The 18,977-nt window shown below is 44.9% G+C and overlaps 1 protein-coding gene across 2 annotated transcripts; it reads right to left on the reverse strand.

Annotated features, from left to right (window-relative positions):
- Positions 1-652: 652 nt before the first annotated feature.
- On the reverse strand, positions 653-11,090 carry LOC135503893 (G-protein coupled receptor 61-like). 2 transcript variants are annotated; one of them, XM_064922074.1, is made up of 4 exons: positions 10,555-11,090; positions 4,597-4,874; positions 3,057-4,226; positions 653-2,770 (listed from the first exon to the last, which is right to left on the reverse strand). In XM_064922074.1, exons 3-4 carry the CDS (start codon positions 3,124-3,126, stop codon positions 1,263-1,265), a joined length of 1,578 nt encoding a protein of 525 aa, XP_064778146.1. In that variant the 5' UTR covers positions 3,127-4,226; positions 4,597-4,874; positions 10,555-11,090; the 3' UTR covers positions 653-1,262. The 2 variants fall into 2 exon arrangements, with proteins under 2 accessions (XP_064778146.1, XP_064778145.1); XM_064922073.1 differs by lacking the exon at positions 4,597-4,874.
- Between the last annotated feature and the right edge of the window lie 7,887 nt (positions 11,091-18,977).

Here is an 18,977-nt window from a genome sequence, read left to right on the forward strand (position 1 = left end):
TAACCTCATTCAGTGTGGAGTCAAATAATAACCTCATTCAGTGTGGAGTCAAATAATAACCTCATTCAGTGTGGAGTCAAATAATAACCCCATTCAGTGTGGAGTCAAATAATAACCTTGTGGATATGCTCATGTATATGTATATGCTAGCTATAAATACCATTGGCAAGGATCAGTTGTGAAATGATCCTATTAACACGTTGGCTACATCCCAAATTGCTCCCTATTCCCTACATAATGCACTACTTTTGACCAGGGCACATAGTGTTTCAGACTGAGTGCAATCAGAAATGGTTTATTTTTTGAATGTCCTACCCGAGAAGAACATCTAAATCTACATTCATTTCTTGGTTGAATTATGGGACTGGAATGGGGAATCAACACTATCCTGTTCTCTGCTGTGTGTGTTGATCTGGTTATTAACCTTTTGCCTGCTTCTGTATGTACTGTATATGCCTTTAGGATTGTCATTTTACATTTGTCTAACTGGTTGTCTTAGGATATTCTTTCAGACTTTGACAAAAAATGATTTGTGCGATCCACACCAAAACAAAGATTGCTAATATGTGAGATGTTCTCCCACTCTTTCCCAGACCAAAATAATAATTCAGAACCAACAAAGACATTGATAGACTGAAGGACACAGGGGAGGTAGACTGGTAGTAAATATATTTAATGTACGGAGTTTTGGTCTTGATAGAAAATGGGTAGCAATGCCATCATACCAGGGTTAGGGTAAATTACAATTCCATTCAGTCAATTCAGGAACTAAACCTCATAGAAAAGCATGGGGGATTGATTGGAATTAAAATGTATGTTTATTTCTGGAGTTTACTGAATTTAAATGGAATTTCCTCCATCCCTGTATCATACCTCCTAACCTTCCCGTAAAGGAACCCTGATTCTAGTGACAGGAGAATGAACATAGAGATTTAGACTGATAATAACAACATGAAATCTTCAAAAGAAGATAGCAACTCTATACATCATTAGAGTTGTAGTAGTAACTACTTGCTATGTACACGTCATGTCCCATAATCACACTGTAGCAAATGTGGACACAACACCATCAAGTCCAGGATCAGATGGAATAGTCAGACATACTAAAGAACATGGCATCTATCTGCCGTTTCCACCATAGGACTCTACACTGGTGCTTGTTCTACAGACTAAGATTTTAGTGTTTCCACCTCTGAGGCCTGCCCCCCCCCCCCAAAAAAAAAGGCCTACTGTACACATGAGTGGCCGGTGTCAGCTACAGCTCAGGCGCTGTCCAGCAATGTTCTGTGTACCCTGCAGCAGTTGTCTGCTAGGTTGATGTCATTGTTCAGATTCAGATGCTGCTGCTCCAAGAACTCAGAGGTCTCCTCAATAATCTGTCCAGGGATGTGGAAGTCAACAGGTGTGTGTTCCTGGACCAGCGTGTTCTCCTGACAAGGTCCATCTCGAAGAGGGCCCCTCTCCCCCGCCTCCTCCAGCTCCTCTGGCCCGCTAGCCCTGCTGTGTGCCTGAGATTCGCAGGGCTCCAGATTGCACCCTGTCCCCTGGAGGAACTGGAGGAAGTTCTCCTCGATGGAGGCCTCTCGGCTGGCCAGCTGATCCCCGTTGCCCGGCCCCGCCCGCTTAAAGATACAGGCCAGGCTTCGGCCCAGCTCCGTGCGGATCTGCCGGTTCAGACAGCCGTAGAATAAGGGGTTGGAGGTGAAGCAGAAGTAACCAATCCAGGTCACGACTTCCTCCATCTGGTCCGAAGCCAGGGAGGCCGGGGGGGTGGAGACCAGGGTGGCGTACAGGTGAAAGGAGAAGTAAGGCAGCCAGCAGCATAGGAACTGGCCTCCAACCGCCACCAGGACTGCCACAGCTTTACCCCCGTTGAAGGTCCTCTGACTGGGGGTGCGGAGTGGAGGACATGGGCCCCCAGGGCCACCTCCGGGGCCTCCCAGGCTGGCAGCCATGGTGGATTGGCTGCTGAGGGACTCGGAGCGGGGAGGGCGGGGCCCAGGTGTGTCCATCCCGGTAGGTAAGGGGCCATGCTGCATGGCTGCCACCCTGGCTACTTTAAACATGTTACAGTACACCACAAGGATGATCAGCACTGGACACAGGAAGTAGACAAAGGTGAAGAAGAGCATGAATATTAACCGCGTGGTCCCTCCTCCTCCGGTCCAGTGTAGGGAGCAACGTCTCTGGCTTGGATGACCAGGGATCATGGGAGCCTCTAGTCCCCCTCCGAGTTCGACCCCTACCCCCTGGCTCCCCTGGAAGACCCAGCCCAGGAGTGGCATTGCTGATGTGACAATAGCTTTGATCCAGATCCCGACCAACACCGTCACAACCACCCCCACGGTCATCTTGACCTCATGGCGCATGGGGTGGACAATATAATAGTACCTCTCCACGTTGATGGCAGAGATAGACAAGATGGCGGCACTGACCAGACCCACGCTAAGACAGAGGTAGCTCCGGCACAGTGCCTCGTCGTGCGCCAAAACCCGGTCCGGCAGCATGCCCAGAGGCATCAGAACCAGAGCCGCCAGCAGATCAACCAGACACAGGTGGAACACGAAGGCGAACTTCCTCAGCTGCGGCGTCTTGGTGATGACAGCCATGACGGCTAGGTTGCCTACGACCGCTAAAAGGTCCATGAGAAGCATCACACACAGGGCCAGGGACTGGGCCAGGGGGGCTCTGCTGGCGCCGGTGCCCACGGGAAGACTCACTTTAGAGCCATTGGGGTGCAGCGAGGCTGGGAAGGCTGGGAGCCAGGGATCTGAATGAAATAATGAATGCATTGTATTACACATATTTAAAATACACATAGAGTTGCCTATAAATACATACAAAATTATCAAAGCTCATGAACACATTAAAGTCCAGAGTACTGTATTTAACCAAGTTAAGTTAAAGTCAGTACTCAGGCAGCAAAATTAGGATAACTGTCCCAAAACTCACAGGTTTTCCAGAAATCCTGGTTTGAGGATTCCAGTTTTCCTGATTTATTAATCTTCTAAAAAATAGAAAGTTACCAGAATTTTACAACCTTAGTTGGTACCGACCTGGAAGTCCGAAGAGAGAGGACTGGGAAGAGTTCCAGGGGGAGGTGGAGCTGTCAACAGGAGGCTCCATGAGAGGATGAGAGAGAAGGAAGGAGTGAGACCAGGGAGACTCACAGGCCCATCACCCATCCTCCCCTGCTTCGGGCTGGTTGCTGAGGAACAGGGGGACTGGAGGGGTTTGGGGGGTGGGTTGAGGCTGAGGAACCGGGGACCGGGGGATTTGGGGGGTGGGTTGGGGATGAGGAACCAGGGGAGTGGGGGGTGGGGGGGTTGGAGGGTGAGTTGGACCTGAGGAACCTGGGGGGGTTTGGGGGGTGGATTGGGGCTGAGGAACTGGGGGACTGGGAGTGTTTGGGGGGTGGGCTCGGGATGAGGAACAGAGGCTCAGGTGGCGGGGGAACTGTCTATCAGGGCAGGTAGAGCTGGACAGGTCCTGGACAGGTGGAGGTCGGGCAAAATCCCACTATCATTCTAGAGATGAAGTCTGGTTGTGCACCTGGCAACCAGACTAGATGGTGGAAGTCTGGACTGTGTATAAGATAGGCCTCTGGAGTGGTAGGAGAAGGGATGGAATGGACCTCTGGAGTGGTAGGAGAAGGGATGGAATGGATCTCTGGAGTGGTAGGAGAAGGGATGGAATGGATCTCTGGAGTGGTAGGAGAAGGGATGGAATGGATCTCTGGAGTGGTAGGAGAAGGGATGGAATGGATCTCTGGAGTGGTAGGAGAAAGGATGGAATGGATCTCTGGAGTGGTAGGAGAAGGGATGGAATGGATCTCTGGAGTGGTAGGAGAAGGGATGGAATGGATCTCTGGAGTGGTAGGAGAAGGGATGGAATGGATCTCTGGAGTGGTAGGAGAAGGGATGGAATGGATCTCTGGAGTGGTAGGAGAAAGGATGGAATGGATCTCTGGAGTGGTAGGAGAAAGGATGGAATGGATCTCTGGAGTAGTGGGAGAAGGGATGGAATGGATCTCTGGAGTGGTAGGAGAAGGGATGGAATGGACCTCTGGAGTGGTAGGAGAAGGGATGGAATGGATCTCTGGAGTGGTAGGAGAAGGCCTCACTCGATGACGATCCAGGTGAAGGTACAACACTTTATCTTTCTCCTCCCACAGAATGATGCATTCTTAATGATGTTGAGAGGTTTCTGGTTGGAGGGGTTGGACTCTGAAACAAAGCAGAAGAAACATTACTGGTAAAAATAAATAAATAGGCGTTTAAATGCAGGCATTAAAAAACACAGCTGTTATAAACGAGGTAAAGCCTTTGTTTAAATCAACTATGTCTGCATCTGCACGAAGAAAGAGCTTCACTACAATAAAGTTTTGAATGTGATTCACTTCACAGTCTGACCTACTTCAAATAATGTAATTTAAACATTACAAAGCTACATCAACATCAACCGCCTTCTAAGAAGAGAAGGATTCTCCTACGAAGCAGGAGCAAAATGCAGCTTCCTCCTTTCCTGTTTGTATTTATAAAATGTAGAACAACACTCAAATTCAAAACACTTGCATTTAAAAACTTTAAAACTCACATTTTAACACTCGTCGTGTTATTGTAGATCATGTAGAACATATACACAGAAACATGTTATTATGGCTGCCACAGTAGAAATCCTCATCTGGGGCAGCGGTTCACTTCACCCCTGTGTTTATAATTAGGCCACAGTCCTCATGTACAGTCACATATATACAGCCATTTCTTAATTTGTCCCATAACGTGACATCTGCGTTTTCCAGAGCTTGTTTTTCCAGAACAGCCAGCCCTGCTGGGGAGAAGCTAAAGACACGGAGGATGCAGTCCACCATATGTCTTCAGAGACAGAAAATACGTAGTGTTAAGAGAATGTGTCAGCTGTGGTCATATAACTGAATTCATCATTTACAGTAATGTGAAATTAAGCAGAAATGGTATCTGTAAAAGTATGAAATATAGAGAGATTACAGAGTCACTGCAAAGACAGGAGCATCTATCCATGGGAGTTTTGTGGATTCAAACTAGGCTATTTGGAAATGTCAGGCCACACTATCTAGTATCACAGAATCAGTAAGCAAATGTTTATGTACTATAAATACGAACTGTGTCATTCTGGGTTATTAAAGCTAATACTATTAAAGTGGGCCAAGGAGTAGCTGTAATGAAACATGGTGTTGTAATGCTAGTCTAGGAGGAGTAGCTGTAATGAAACATGGTGTTGTAATGCTAGTCTAAGGAGTAGCTGTAATGAAACATGGTGTTGTAATGCTAGTCTAAGGGGAGTAGCTGTAATGAAACATGGTGTTGTAATGCTAGTCTAAGGGGAGTAGCTGTAATGAAACATGGTGTTGTAATGCTAGTCTAAGGGGAGTAGCTGTAATGAAACATGGTGTTGTAATGCTAGTCTAAGGGGAGTAGCTGTAATGAAACATGGTGTTGTAATGCCAGTCTAAGGGGAGTAGCTGTAATGAAACATGGTGTTGTAATGCCAGTCTAAGGGGAGTAGCTGTAATGAAACATGGTGTTGTTGTCAAAGCCCTGTAATGAAACATGGTGTTGTAATGCTAGTCTAAGGGGAGTAGCTGTAATGAAACATGGTGTTGTAATGCCAGTCTAAGGGGAGTAGTGTTGTCAAAGCCCTTTCTTTCTTTCTCTCCAGCCCTCTGTGTGTGTGTGTGTGTGTGTGTGTGTGTGTGTGTGTGTGTGTGTGTGTGTGTGTGTGTGTGTGTGTGTGTGTGTGTGTGTGTGTGTGTGTGTGTGTGTGTGTGTGTGTGTGTGTGTGTGTGTGTGTGTGTGCAAAACCGTGAGGCCTGTTCTGATGTTTACTGTCAACCCCACACACACCATCACACACACTGTCACAGTGATGGAACACACACAAAACATCACGAGAAAGAAAACAACCAACCGCACAGGCTGTTGCTACTTGTTCACACCTGCATATGCAATTCTTCCATGTCGCAAGTTGTGACGAACAAAAACTTTGTTTCACTTTATATAGCTGATTCTTTTCCAGCTCGTCACCAATGGCCGCCACGCATTCACATCACGGACGAATCACTGACTGCGGATGTATCTCAATTGTCATAGGGCTCTTGTGGAAAGTAGTACCGATACAGGGAATATGGTGCCATTTTGCTACACTATCTGACTTTTGCTCCTGGGGTCTTTGTGTCAGTACAACCTTCCACCGGATCATTTTGAAAACAATTAACGTTGGTCTTTCTTAGCTGTCTTACTGTAGTCCAATGGATAAGCAACCCCTCAGAGACACTATCCTATCAGCACAACCTATCAGCACAACCTATCAGCACAACCTATCAGCACAGCCTATCAGCACAGCCTATCAGCACAACCTATCAGCACAACCTATCAGCATCAATAGGTTTACAGCCTGTAAAAAACACAGGCTTCCTCAGAAAACGACACTCTACGCTCTTATATATATATATAAAAAAAATGTAAAAGTGCTGTCTTGATCCTAAAAGGGTTCTTCGGCTGTCCCGATAGGACAGGGATCATCGACTAAATTCATCCGCGGGGAGATGTTTTCTTGAGTGGATGGTCAGGGGGCTGGAATATAATTACAAATCATTTGTAGACTGTAAAATTGATCGAAGGCCAATCCAGATATAACATTTGACTAAACCATAACAATTGCAAACCTTGCTTACATTTGTATACAATCACATACACCGAGTGTACAAAATATTGAGTTGCACCATCCCCCTTTTGCCATCAGAACAGCCTCAAATCGTCGGGGCATGGACTCTACAAGGTGTCGAAAGGGTTCCACAGGGATGCTGGCCCATGTTGACTCCAATGCTTCCCAAAGTTGTGTCAAGTTGGTTGGATGTCCTCTGGGTGGTGGACCATTCTTGATGCACAAGGGAAACTGTTGAGCGTGAAAAACCCAGCAGCGTTGCAGTTCTTGACACAAACCGGTGCCTCTGGCACCTACTACCATACCCCGTTCAACGACACTTAAATCTTTTGTCTTGCCCATTCATCCTCTGAATGGTACACATACACAATCCATTTCTCAATTGTCTCAAGGCTTAAAAATCTTTCTTTTTATCCTCCCCTTAATCTATACTGAATGAAGTGAATTTAACAAGTGACATCAATAAGGGATCATGGCTTCTCCTGGTTTCACCTGGTCAGTCTATGTTATAGAAAGAGAGTGTATTGTACATTCAGTTTCTATCTCTCTTTATGCATGGGAATACATTGGAACAGGTCTCCTAAATTGAAATCACTTGGAGCTGATTTGCTGGTGTTTTCACACACACACACACACACACACACACACACACACACACACACACACACACACACACACACACACACACACACACACACACACACACACAAATGTTATTCAGAAAACTTGGCGGGCCAAATAAAATCACCCGTGGGCAAAAATGTCGGACCGCCAGTTGGAGAACCCTGCTATAGAACCCTTTAAGGAACCCTTTTTGGTTCCAGGTAGAACTCTTTTGAGTTCTATGTGAAAAAAACTTTTCACAGAGGGTTCTACATGAAACCCAAAATAGTACTACCTAGTTCAAAAAAAGGTTAAATAAAAACATGTAACAAAATAAATAAATTAAACGGGTTCTACCTGGAACCAAAAAGGGTTCTCCTACAGCAGTGGTTATCAAACCTTTTGTCCTGTGACCCCGTTTTGATATAAAAAAAAATTGTGACCCCACCATGTAAAAAAAAAATGTTTTGGGGACTGATTTGTAATAATATTTCAATATGAAGGAAGTATGGCTCGAAATGCATCAGAAAGATAATGGGACGTAAGTTTAGGAAACATCAATAATTGATCTATGTGTTCGTGAGAGTCTTTTCTTTCAAGCACCGCACCTCAGTGCAAGAGGCATCACTACAGTCCCTGGTTTGAATACAGGCTGTATCACATCTGGCCATGATTGGGAGTCCCATAGGGTGGAGCACAATTGGCCCAATCCTTGTTTCTAATAGTCTTCACACTATTAGAATTTAAAATGGTTAAAATTGTGATTGTGTGTCACTGGCCTAAACACAATACCCCATAATGTCAAAGTGGAATTATGTTTTTTGGTTTTTGTGTTTTTACAAATAAATTACAAATAAAAGCTGAAATGTCTTGAGTCAATAAGTATTCAACTCCTTTGTTATTGCAAGTCTAAATAAGTTCAAGACTAAAAATGTGCTTAATAACAAGTCACATAATAAATTGCATAGACTCACTCTGTGTGCCATTACAGTGTTTAACATGATTTTTGAATGACTACCTCATCTCTGTACACTACACATACAATTATCTGTAAGGTCCCTCAGTCAAGCAGTGAATTTCAAAAAGATTCAAACACAAAGACCAGGGAGGTTTTCCAATGCCTTGTGCCTATTGGTAGATGGGTGAAAATGGGTAAAAAATAAAATAAAAAGCAGACATTGAATATCCCTTTGAGCGTAATGAAGTTATTAACTACACTTTGGATGGTGTATCTATACACCCAGTCACTACAAAGATACAGGCGTCCTTCCTAACTCAGTTGCCGGAGAGGAAGGAAACCACTCAGGGATTTCACCATGAGGCCAATGGGGACTTAAAACAGTTACAGAGTTTAATGACTGTGATAGAACTGAGGATGGATCAACAACATTGTAGTCACTCCATACACATACTGACCTAACTGACTGAGTGAAAACTAGGAAGCCTGTATAGAATAAAACATATTTCAAAACATGCATCTTGTTTGAATTCAAGACACTAAAGTAATAGTGCAAAATAGTGCAAAATGTGGCAAATCTGGGGCAAATCCAATACAACACATTATATATTATATACTGTATATCCAAGACATTATATACATTCTATATTTTCAAGCATAGAATTTTGAAAATAATGATTGAAAAATGTTGCAAAATACAGGTGTATAAAGCTCTTAAAGACTTAACCATAAAGACTCACAGCTGTAATTGTTGCCAAAGGTGATACTAACATGTATTGACTCAGGGAGTTGAATACTTATCTAATCAAGATATATTAGTGTTTTATTTCTCATAAAACATTTTACAAATCCACGTTGGCATGACAGAGTATTTTGTGTAGATCAAACAAAAAGACAATTTAATCAATTTTAGTCCCACTCTGTAACACAACAAACATGAATACTTTTTGAAAGCATTGTATAGAAATAGCAATATAATTTAGTAAAAGATGTTTTTTTCTCTATACACAGCTTGTATTTTTACAGAACAGAATCTCCCATTTTTAATAAGATCAGGAGTACTGTAAAATTAAAAGTTAAAATAGTATTGAAACACTACCTCACTGTCCCAGTAAGGAGCTCCAAGCATTCATGTGAAAGAAATAAGAATTTGCCTTCAGGCCATGGCTAATTGAGAACCATATGACCCTCTCATCGCATGACTATCTGTGTGTTTACTGCTAGAAGGAGAACTTAACAATAGTTGTTTATTGTTTTAGCAACAACTCAGCTTGTTTGTCCATTGAGAGAGGTCTAAAAGTAAACTCCAGATGGTTTCACCATCCCAATGTTAATTATTTTTTATTTTGTTTACCTTTATTTAACTAGGCAAGTCAGTTAAGAACAAATTCTTATTTTACAATGACGGTCTACCCCGGCCAAACTCTCCCCTAACTCAGACGACGCTGGGCCATTAAACATTTATTAAAAAATTGAACCAGGCAAGTCAGTTAAAGAACAAATTATTATTTACAATGACAGGCTACGGTGGAACAGTGGGTTAACTGCCTTGTTCAGGGGGAGAACGACAGATTTTTAACTCGTCAGCTCATCAGATTCAATCCAGCAACCTTTCAGTTACTGACCCAATGCTCTAACCACTAGACTTCCTGCCACCCCAAAAGGAGTAGAGGTTTGAAAACCAAATGAGAACCATAGGTAGAATGTAGAGATGAATGTTAAAGTTGGATGCCCATAACATATTTATCTACCCTACTGTATAGATATATAAATGGTCCCTCAGCTAGCCAGCTGGAACTGCCCTGTCCAGCATCTTTGCACCCCCCCATGTCAACCTCCTCTCTCTGATCGCACCTGACTCCTAATATATATCCCATTTAGCAGACGCTTTTGTCCAAAGCGACTTGCAAGTCGGCTGGGGCCACTACTTTTACATATGGGTGGCCCCAGCGGGAATCGAACCCACGACGCTTGGCGTTGCAAGCGCCATGCTCTACCGACTGAGCCACACAGGACCCGTCCATACAGTATGTCCCACTCCAATTGTCTTCTTTTTGAACTTCTTCTGACCCCCTGCTCTCTCAGTGACTCCTCTGCCATGCACAGACAGATTCTAGCATTCAGGGGATATGTTGCTTGTCACGAGAGGAGAGGTAAGTAGCCTAGCGCTCAAGCACCGGTAAGTATAAATGTCGTCATGACCTGTCGTCACGTTGTGATACAGACTCTACAGACTTAGTAGTATGCAGACTTGTAAAATAATATAAAGCAGAGTGGTGCGAACGACATACCTTTAATAGTTAGTGTGGAGACGGGCTGCTCCTTCCTCTCCAGGTTCACTGTCTGCTTGGATGAGGGAAGTGGACCGATTTGGCTGGATCTCTCCCTCACACAAACACTCACTCACAGACTAGAGCGCGTCAGAGAGAGAGAGAGAGAGAGAGAGAGAGAGAGAGAGAGAGAGAGAGAGAGAGAGAGAGACAGAGAGAGAGAGAGAGAGAGAGAGAGAGAGAGACAAAGAGAGAGAGAGAGAGAGAGACAGAGAGAGAGAGAGAGAAAGAGAGAGAGATAGAGAGACAGAGAGAGAGAGACAGAGAGAAACAGAGAAAAGGAAACAGACGCTCCTGTGTCTCCTCCTCACCTGGCTCTTTGATCTCATCTTTCCCTGCCTGACCCACCCACCCCCACAACACACACACACACACACTCCACTCCCCTCTTGTCTTGTTCAGGTGACCACGGCAGAGCAACAGCAGAATGGAAGAAAAAGCAGGAGCAGGACAGTGTGCTCCTCTCCTCTTGTTCTCCTGCTTCTGGTGCACACTTGCGCTCCCACACACACACACACACACACACACACACACACACACACACACACACACACACACACACACACACACACACACACACCACACCACACCACACCACACACACACTCCACACCACACACTAACACACCAAACCACACTCACACACACACACACTCCACACCACACCACACACACCACACCACACACCACACACACTAACACACACACTAACACACACACACTAACACACCAAGCCACACCACACTCACACACATGCGCTCACTCCGGCATGCGTTCAGGGCTCAGGGTAACTGCAGAGCAGTGAGGCAGTGAGGGGTAGAGAGGCAGGCAGCACCCAGCCTCGGTGCTTCTTCGCTGGGTCTTAGTGCTCACATCCTGTTCTGGCTGGATGGATGACTGGCTCCTTCTAGATGTTTCCCTATCTCTCTCTATCTGTCTGAATGTCCAAAACAAACTCCTAGCCCCTAGCCCCTAGCCACTACCCACCGGGCACAGACGTCAACTCAACATCTATTCCACACCAGTGTGTTCCCAGTGGGTAAGCTCTTGCGTATATCTGAAAGGATGGGTGATTGATGATAGGATGCAATATGTTCCAAATTCCACCCAGCCTATCAAAAGGCAAGGTTAATTAGTTTCCATATGGCTTCAACCTATTATTCAACCCTGTTTATACCTGCTGCTAACATGCACCTTTTGTCCTGATCTTGTCCACGTTCTAATTATGCCCACATTTTCAGACAGGCGTAGAAGATTAAAATACACATTGTGATCAGATTGTGATCAGATCTTTCTGACCACCTCGGGATGTGGTCAGGCCACACATTGTGTCTGGTTATCAATCACCTGGAAACACATCTGGATGGTCAAACCAAAGACGTACGGCTTCAGTAGTTATCTTAAAGTAAATAAATTCACATTCATGCTCACGTAATTTGACCAGCTAATCTGGTCACAATGCGGACACAGAATGAAGGATTTAGAGACATTTTAATACAATGTGAAGATGTGACAAACCTCGAGCAGATAGTGATTGGATCATATTGATCATATCATGAAACTCACATTTTAGCGCATGGTGTAAATAAGGCTATTGATACAGTATACATGAGAGGGTAGAGGAGAGAGGCTATAGGGGTTGAATTGGGATTATTGTGTTTGGTGGAGTTCCAAATAGCACCCTATTTCCTATGTAGTGCACTACCGTTGACCTGGGACAAAAGACAACGAAGGGAATGGGGAGTCTTTTGGGACACAGTCTTTTTCTCTAGCCTTAGTAAAGGTCACCTCAGAGCAACAAAAAAATCACCTGTATGTTTCTCTTTTATTGCTCTCAATGGCTCTAATTCTCTCTCCATCGCCTTACGGGGGCTTGTTGGCAAGATCTCTCCCGCTACTTCATTACAATCCCAGGAAAGCCCTCTGAAGATCTCCCTGGTTCATTACAATCCCAGGAAATCCCTCAGATGATCTCCTTGGTTCATTACAATCCCAGGAAATCCCTCAGATGATCTCCTTGGTTCATTACAATCACAGGAAAGCCCTCTGAAGATCTCCCGCTACTTCATTGCAATCCAAGGAAAGCCCTCTGAAGATCTCCCGCTACTTCATTGCAATCCAAGGAAAGCCCTCTGAAAATCTCCCTGGTTCATTACAATTCAAGGAAAGCCCTCTGAAAATCTCCCTGGTTCATTACAATCCCAGGAAAGCCCTCTGAAAATCTCCCTGGTTCATTACAATCCCAGGAAATCCCTCAGATGATCTCCTTGGTTCATTACAATCACAGGAAAGCCCTCTGAAGATCTCCCGCTACTTCATTGCAATCCAAGGAAAGCCCTCTGAAGATCTCCCGCTACTTCATTGCAATCCAAGGAAAGCCCTCTGAAAATCTCCCTGGTTCATTACAATCCCAGGAAAGCCCTCTGAAAATCTCCCTGGTTCATTACAATCCTTCTCATGAGAATTATTGATCTGATGAAGGGAGAATTAGTGATCTGATGGGGGGAGGATTAGTGATCTGATGGGGGAGGATTAGTGATCTGATGGGGGAGGATTAGTGATCTGATGGGGGAGGATTAGTGATCTGATGGGGGGAGGATTAGTGATCTGATGGGGGAGAATTAGTGATCTGATGGGGGAGAATTAGTGATCTGATGGGGGAGGATTAGTGATCTGATGGGGGAGAATTAGTGATCTGATGGGGGAGGATTAGTGATCTGATGGGGGAGGATTAGTGATCTGATGGGGGAGGATTAGTGATCTGATGGGGGGAGAATTAGTGATCTGATGGGGGAGAATTAGTGATCTGATGGGGGAGAATTAGTGATCTGATGGGGGAGGATTAGGGATCTGATGGGGGGAGGATTAGTGATCTGATGGGGGGAGGATTAGTGATCTGATGGGGGGAGGATTAGTGATCTGATGGGGGGAGGATTAGTGATCTGATGGGGGAGAATTAGTGATCTGATGGGGGAGAATTAGTGATCTGATGGGGGAGAATTAGTGATCTGATGGGGGAGGATTAGGGATCTGATGGGGGAGGATTAGTGATCTGATGGGGGGAGAATTAGTGATCTGATGGGGGAGGATTAGTGATCTGATGGGGGAGGATTAGGGATCTGATGGGGGGAGGATTAGGGATCTGATGGGGGGAGGATTAGGGATCTGATGGGGGAGGATTAGGGATCTGATGGGGGGAGGATTAGTGATCTGATGGGGGAGGATTAGGGATCTGATGGGGGAGGATTAGTGATCTGATGGGGGGAGAATTAGTGATCTGATGGGGGGAGGATTAGTGATCTGATGGGGGGAGGATTAGGGATCTGATGGGGGGAGGATTAGGGATCTGATGGGGGGAGGATTAGGGATCTGATGGGGGGAGGATTAGTGATCTGACGGGGGGAGGATTATTGAACTGCTGGTGAGGCCAAAATGACAATGGTTAATGGCAATGAGATGAGATTATTGTTGACTAAACCCAGTACATAGCACATAGTCTACAGACTATAGTAGTAGATCAGCTACAGTACGTATGTTTGACTCTTTAATTCATTATTCCATGCAGAACAATAAAAGTGAAAGTGAGATACATTTGTACTAAATCCCAGACTGCCGTACTGTCTAGTACAGTACAGTACTATACGGTTATTCTTTAAAAGTTCTTTCCTCACCATCTTAAATAAGCATGCCCCATTTAAAAAATGAGAACCTGGAACAGATATAGCCCTTGGTTCACTCCAGACCTGACTGCCCTTGACCAGCACAAAAAACATCTTGTGGCATTCTGCATCAGCATGGAATAGCCCTCGCGATATACAACTTTTCAGGGAAGTTAGGAACCAATATACACAGGCAGTTAGGAAAGCAAAGCCTGGCTTTTTCAAACAGAATTTGCATCCTGTAGCACAAACTCAAAAAAGTTCTGAGACACTGTAAAGTCCATGGAGAATAAGAGCACCTCCTCCCAGCTGCCCACTGCACTGAGGCTAGGAAACACTGTCACAACCAATAAATCCACCATAATTGAGAATTCCAATAAGCATTTTCCTACGGCTGCACCTACAGCCCTGCACCCCGCACAGCAACTCTCCCAAGCCTCCCCCATTTATCCGTCATCCAAATCCAGATAGCTGATGTTCTGAAAGAGCTGCAAAATCTGCAGATCATCGCCGGAGGCTCCGGGCTGGGGACCATCGCTGGAGGGTCCGGACTGGGGACTGTCGCTGGAGGCTCCGGACTGGAGGCCTGGTTCGTGGAGCAGGCACAGGACTCACCGGACTGGAGAGACACACTGGAGGCCTGGTTCGTGGAGCAGGCACAACTCGTCCTGGCTGGATACCCACTTCAATCCAGCAAGTGCGGGGCACCAGCACAGGACGCACTGGGCTGTGAAAGCACACTGGAGGTCTGGAGCTTAGAGCTAGCACAACCCCCCCCTGGCTGAATCACCACTTTAGCCCGTCACATTCGAGGCGCTGACACAGGACGCACTGGGCTGTGAAAGCACACTGGAGGTCTGGAGCTTAGAGCAGGCACAACCCCCCCTGGCTGAATCACCACTTTAGCCCGTCACATTCGAGGCGCTGACACAGGACGCACTGGGCTGTGAAAGCACACTGGAGGTCTGGAGCTTAGAGCAGGCACAACCCCCCTGGCTGAATCACCACTTTAGCCCGTCACATTCGAGGCGCTGACACAGGACGCACTGGGCTGTGAAAGCACACTGGAGGTCTGGAGCTTAGAGCTAGCACAACCCCCTGGCTGAATCACCACTTTAGCCCGTCACATTCGAGGTGCTGACACAGGACGCACTGGGCTGTGAAAGCACACTGGAGGTCTGGAGCTTAGAGCTAGCACAACCCCCCCTGGCTGAATCACCACTTTAGCCCGTCACATTCGAGGCGCTGACACAGGACGCACTGGGCTGTGAAAGCACACTGGAGGTCTGGAGCTTAGAGCAGGCACAACCCCCCCTGGCTGAATCACCACTTTAGCCCGTCACATTCGAGGCGCTGACACAGGACGCACTGGAGACACCTTGCGCAGAGCGGCACAGGATATCCTGGTTTGAGGAGGCGCACTGGAGACCAACTCCACCAACCCATGTGCCCCCACCGTGCCTCTCCTGCTGCTCTCTATCTGCCTCCGCCTGTTTCCATGGCAGGCTTTTGTCGCCTGCCATGATCCCCTCCGATGTCCACGATGTCCTAAACACCCTTCTCTCCCGTGTCCAGGATCCCTTCTCCTCCTGGCCACGCTGCTTGGTCCTTTTGTGGTGGGATCTTCTGTCACGATCGTCATGGGAAGAAGTGGCCCAAATCGCAGCGTGGTACGTGTTCATTCTATTTATTTCTTTAATGAACACCGACAACAACAAAACAAATACGAACGTGACGTTCTGCAGGGCAAAATAACAACCAATGCAAAAAATAAGATCCCACAAATGAAAGAGGGAAAAAGGACTGCCTAAGTATGATTCCCAATCAGAGACAATGATGGACAGCTGCCTCTGATTGGGAACCACACTCAGCCAAAAAAGAAAGAAATAGAAAACATAAAAATAAAGAAACTAGAATGCCCACCCTAGTCACACCCTGGCCTAACCAAAATAGAGAATAAAAGTCTCTCTATGGCCAGGGCGTGACAATTACATTACTGACTCCTATACAACATACGACTACGTGACGCAGAACTGACCGAGATAATGATCGAGAGTATGTGGTACATTGCCGTTTTAAACATCTAAACACACTGTCATTACATTGCCTCTCAGACATTGGGTGAAGGGTGTCATCTGAATGACATGTATAACACATATACATATAATGTATCCCATATGTCTTTGGAATGGAATGACAAAAAAGATCATCAAGGACATCAACCATCCGTGCCATGGCCTGTTCACCCTGCTATCATCCAGAAGGCGAGGTCAGTACTGGTGCATCAAAGCTGGGATAGAGAGACTGAAAAACAGCTTCTATCTCAAGGCCATCAGACCGTTAAATAGCCATCATTTGCCAGCCTCCACCCAATACCCTGCCCTGAATTTAGTCACTGTCACTAACCGGCTACCATCCGGTTACTCAATCTTGCACCATGTACATGGAAAAAGGGTCACTTTAAGTATGTTTCCTTACTGTTTTACCCATTTCATATCCTTTAGTTGTGGTTTCTTTGCAGCAATTCGGCCATGAAGGCCTGATTCACACAGTCTCCTCTGAACAGTTGTTGTGGAATAATCAGAATTTGTTGGTAACATAGGTAAGATGTTTTATATTCATCATATGTTTGTAAGTTGCTTCTCATCAAGAATATTATTTTTGTATAATACTGTGGCAGGGTTGCAGTATCTGTCCTATGTCAAGACTAAGTTGCATGGGCCGCAGAGAGGGGAGAGGTCAAAGTGTCATCATGTGTAAACATATCTTTTGCTCCACTGTGTTTATGTGCCAGTCACTCCCTACTTTTCCCATCCGGGAAAGGAGGATGGCAGTGTCTGGAATCATTCTATGCTCCCTCTAATGTTGTCCCTATCTTAACCTATAGCAATCATTCTCCTCTCCGTGAGTTTGTCCAGGATTGGTTGTATTTAGAATTGGTTGTATCTAAATGACAATTTGATATATGCCTGTTGATATGGAGGATTGGTTTATGGTTCTGAGTTTGAGAAAGGAGACAAAGCTGAACAATGAATTATGCCGATGCTGTCTTATCCTGTGTATCTTTGCTATAAAGGATCCATTTGCCATTATGTTGGGACTCTCAACTTTTCATTAGAGATACTGAACTGTTGAAAGCCAAAATGCTATTGCAATGTGGAAGGGACTCTCAGAGAATTCATTGATAGACACTGAATATATCTGGGAGTCACAGGGTTGTGATAGAGCTCATATAATTAAAGATGGACTTTGATAACTAACTCTGACTTGTGTGTGGTTTGCTCCCATGATTTGGTAAATAGAGGAAATTTCCACGACACAGTAGATGTTGAGACGTTTCTTGAACTCTGTGAAGCATTTATTTGGGTTGCAATTTCTGAGGTACAGTTAACTCTAATGAACTTATCCTATGCAGCAGAGGTAACTCTGGGTCTTCCTTTCCTGTGGCGGTCCTCATGAGAGCCAGTTTCATTATAGCACTTGGTGGTTTTTGCGACTGCACTTGAAGAAACTTGAAAACGTCTTGAAATGTTCCGCATTGACTGACCTTCATGCCTTAAAGTATTGATGGACTGTTGTTTTTCTTTGCTTATTTGAGCGATTTTTGCCATAATATGGACGTGATCTTTCACCAAATAGGGCTATCTTCTTTATACCACCCCTACCTCATCACAACACATCTGATTGGCTCAAACGCATTAAGAAGGAAAGAAATTCAACAAATTACCTTTTAACAAGGCACACCCGTTAATTGAAATTCATTCCGGGTGACTACCTCATGAAGCTGGTTGAGATAATGCCAAGAGTATGCAAAGCTGTCAAAGGCAAAGGGTGGCAACTTTGAAGCATCTCAAATATAAAATATAGTTTGATTTATTTAACGTACTACATGATTCCATGTGTGTTATTTCCTAGTTTTGATGTCTTCACTATTATTCTACTCTCTGAAAATAGTACAAATAAAGAAAACCCATTGAATGAGTAGGTGTGTCTAAACTTTTGACTGGTACTGTGTATACAGTTGAAGTCGGAAGTTTTAGAATAGATACAGTAATACTGTAGTATAGATGCAGTTATACTGTAGTATAGATACAGTAATACTGTAGAATAGATATGTACAGTTGAAGTTTACATACACTTAGAATGGAGTCATAAAAACCCGTTTTTCAACCACTCCACAAATTTCTTGTTAACAATCTATAGTTTTGGCAAATCGGTTTGGACATCTGCTTTGTGTATGACACAAGTAATTTAACATTGTTTACAGACTTCAAGATTATTTCACTTGTAATTCACTGTATCACAATTCCAGTGGGTCAGAAGTTTACATACACTAAGTTGAATGTGCCTTTAAACAGCTTGGAAAATAACAGAAAATTACATCATGGCTTCTGATAGGCTAATTGACATTATTTGAGTCAATTGGAGGTGTACCTGTGGATGTATTTCAAGGCCTACCTTCAAACTGAGTGCCTATTTTGATTTTCCCATGATGTCAAGCAACGGGGAAAAAAATGTTTGACATCATGAGAAAATCAAAAGAAATCAGCCAACACCTCAGAAAAACATTGTAGACCTCCACAAGTCTGGTTCGTCCTTGAGAGCAATTTCCAAATGCCTGAAGGTACCACGTTCACCTGAACAAACATTAGTACAAAAGTATAAACACCATGGGACCACGCAGCCGTCATACCGCACAGGAAGGAGACGCGTTCTGCCTCTTAG

Source organism: Oncorhynchus masou, chromosome 18 (genome assembly GCF_036934945.1).
Source record: "Oncorhynchus masou masou isolate Uvic2021 chromosome 18, UVic_Omas_1.1, whole genome shotgun sequence".
Lineage (NCBI taxonomy): Eukaryota > Metazoa > Chordata > Actinopteri > Salmoniformes > Salmonidae > Oncorhynchus > Oncorhynchus masou.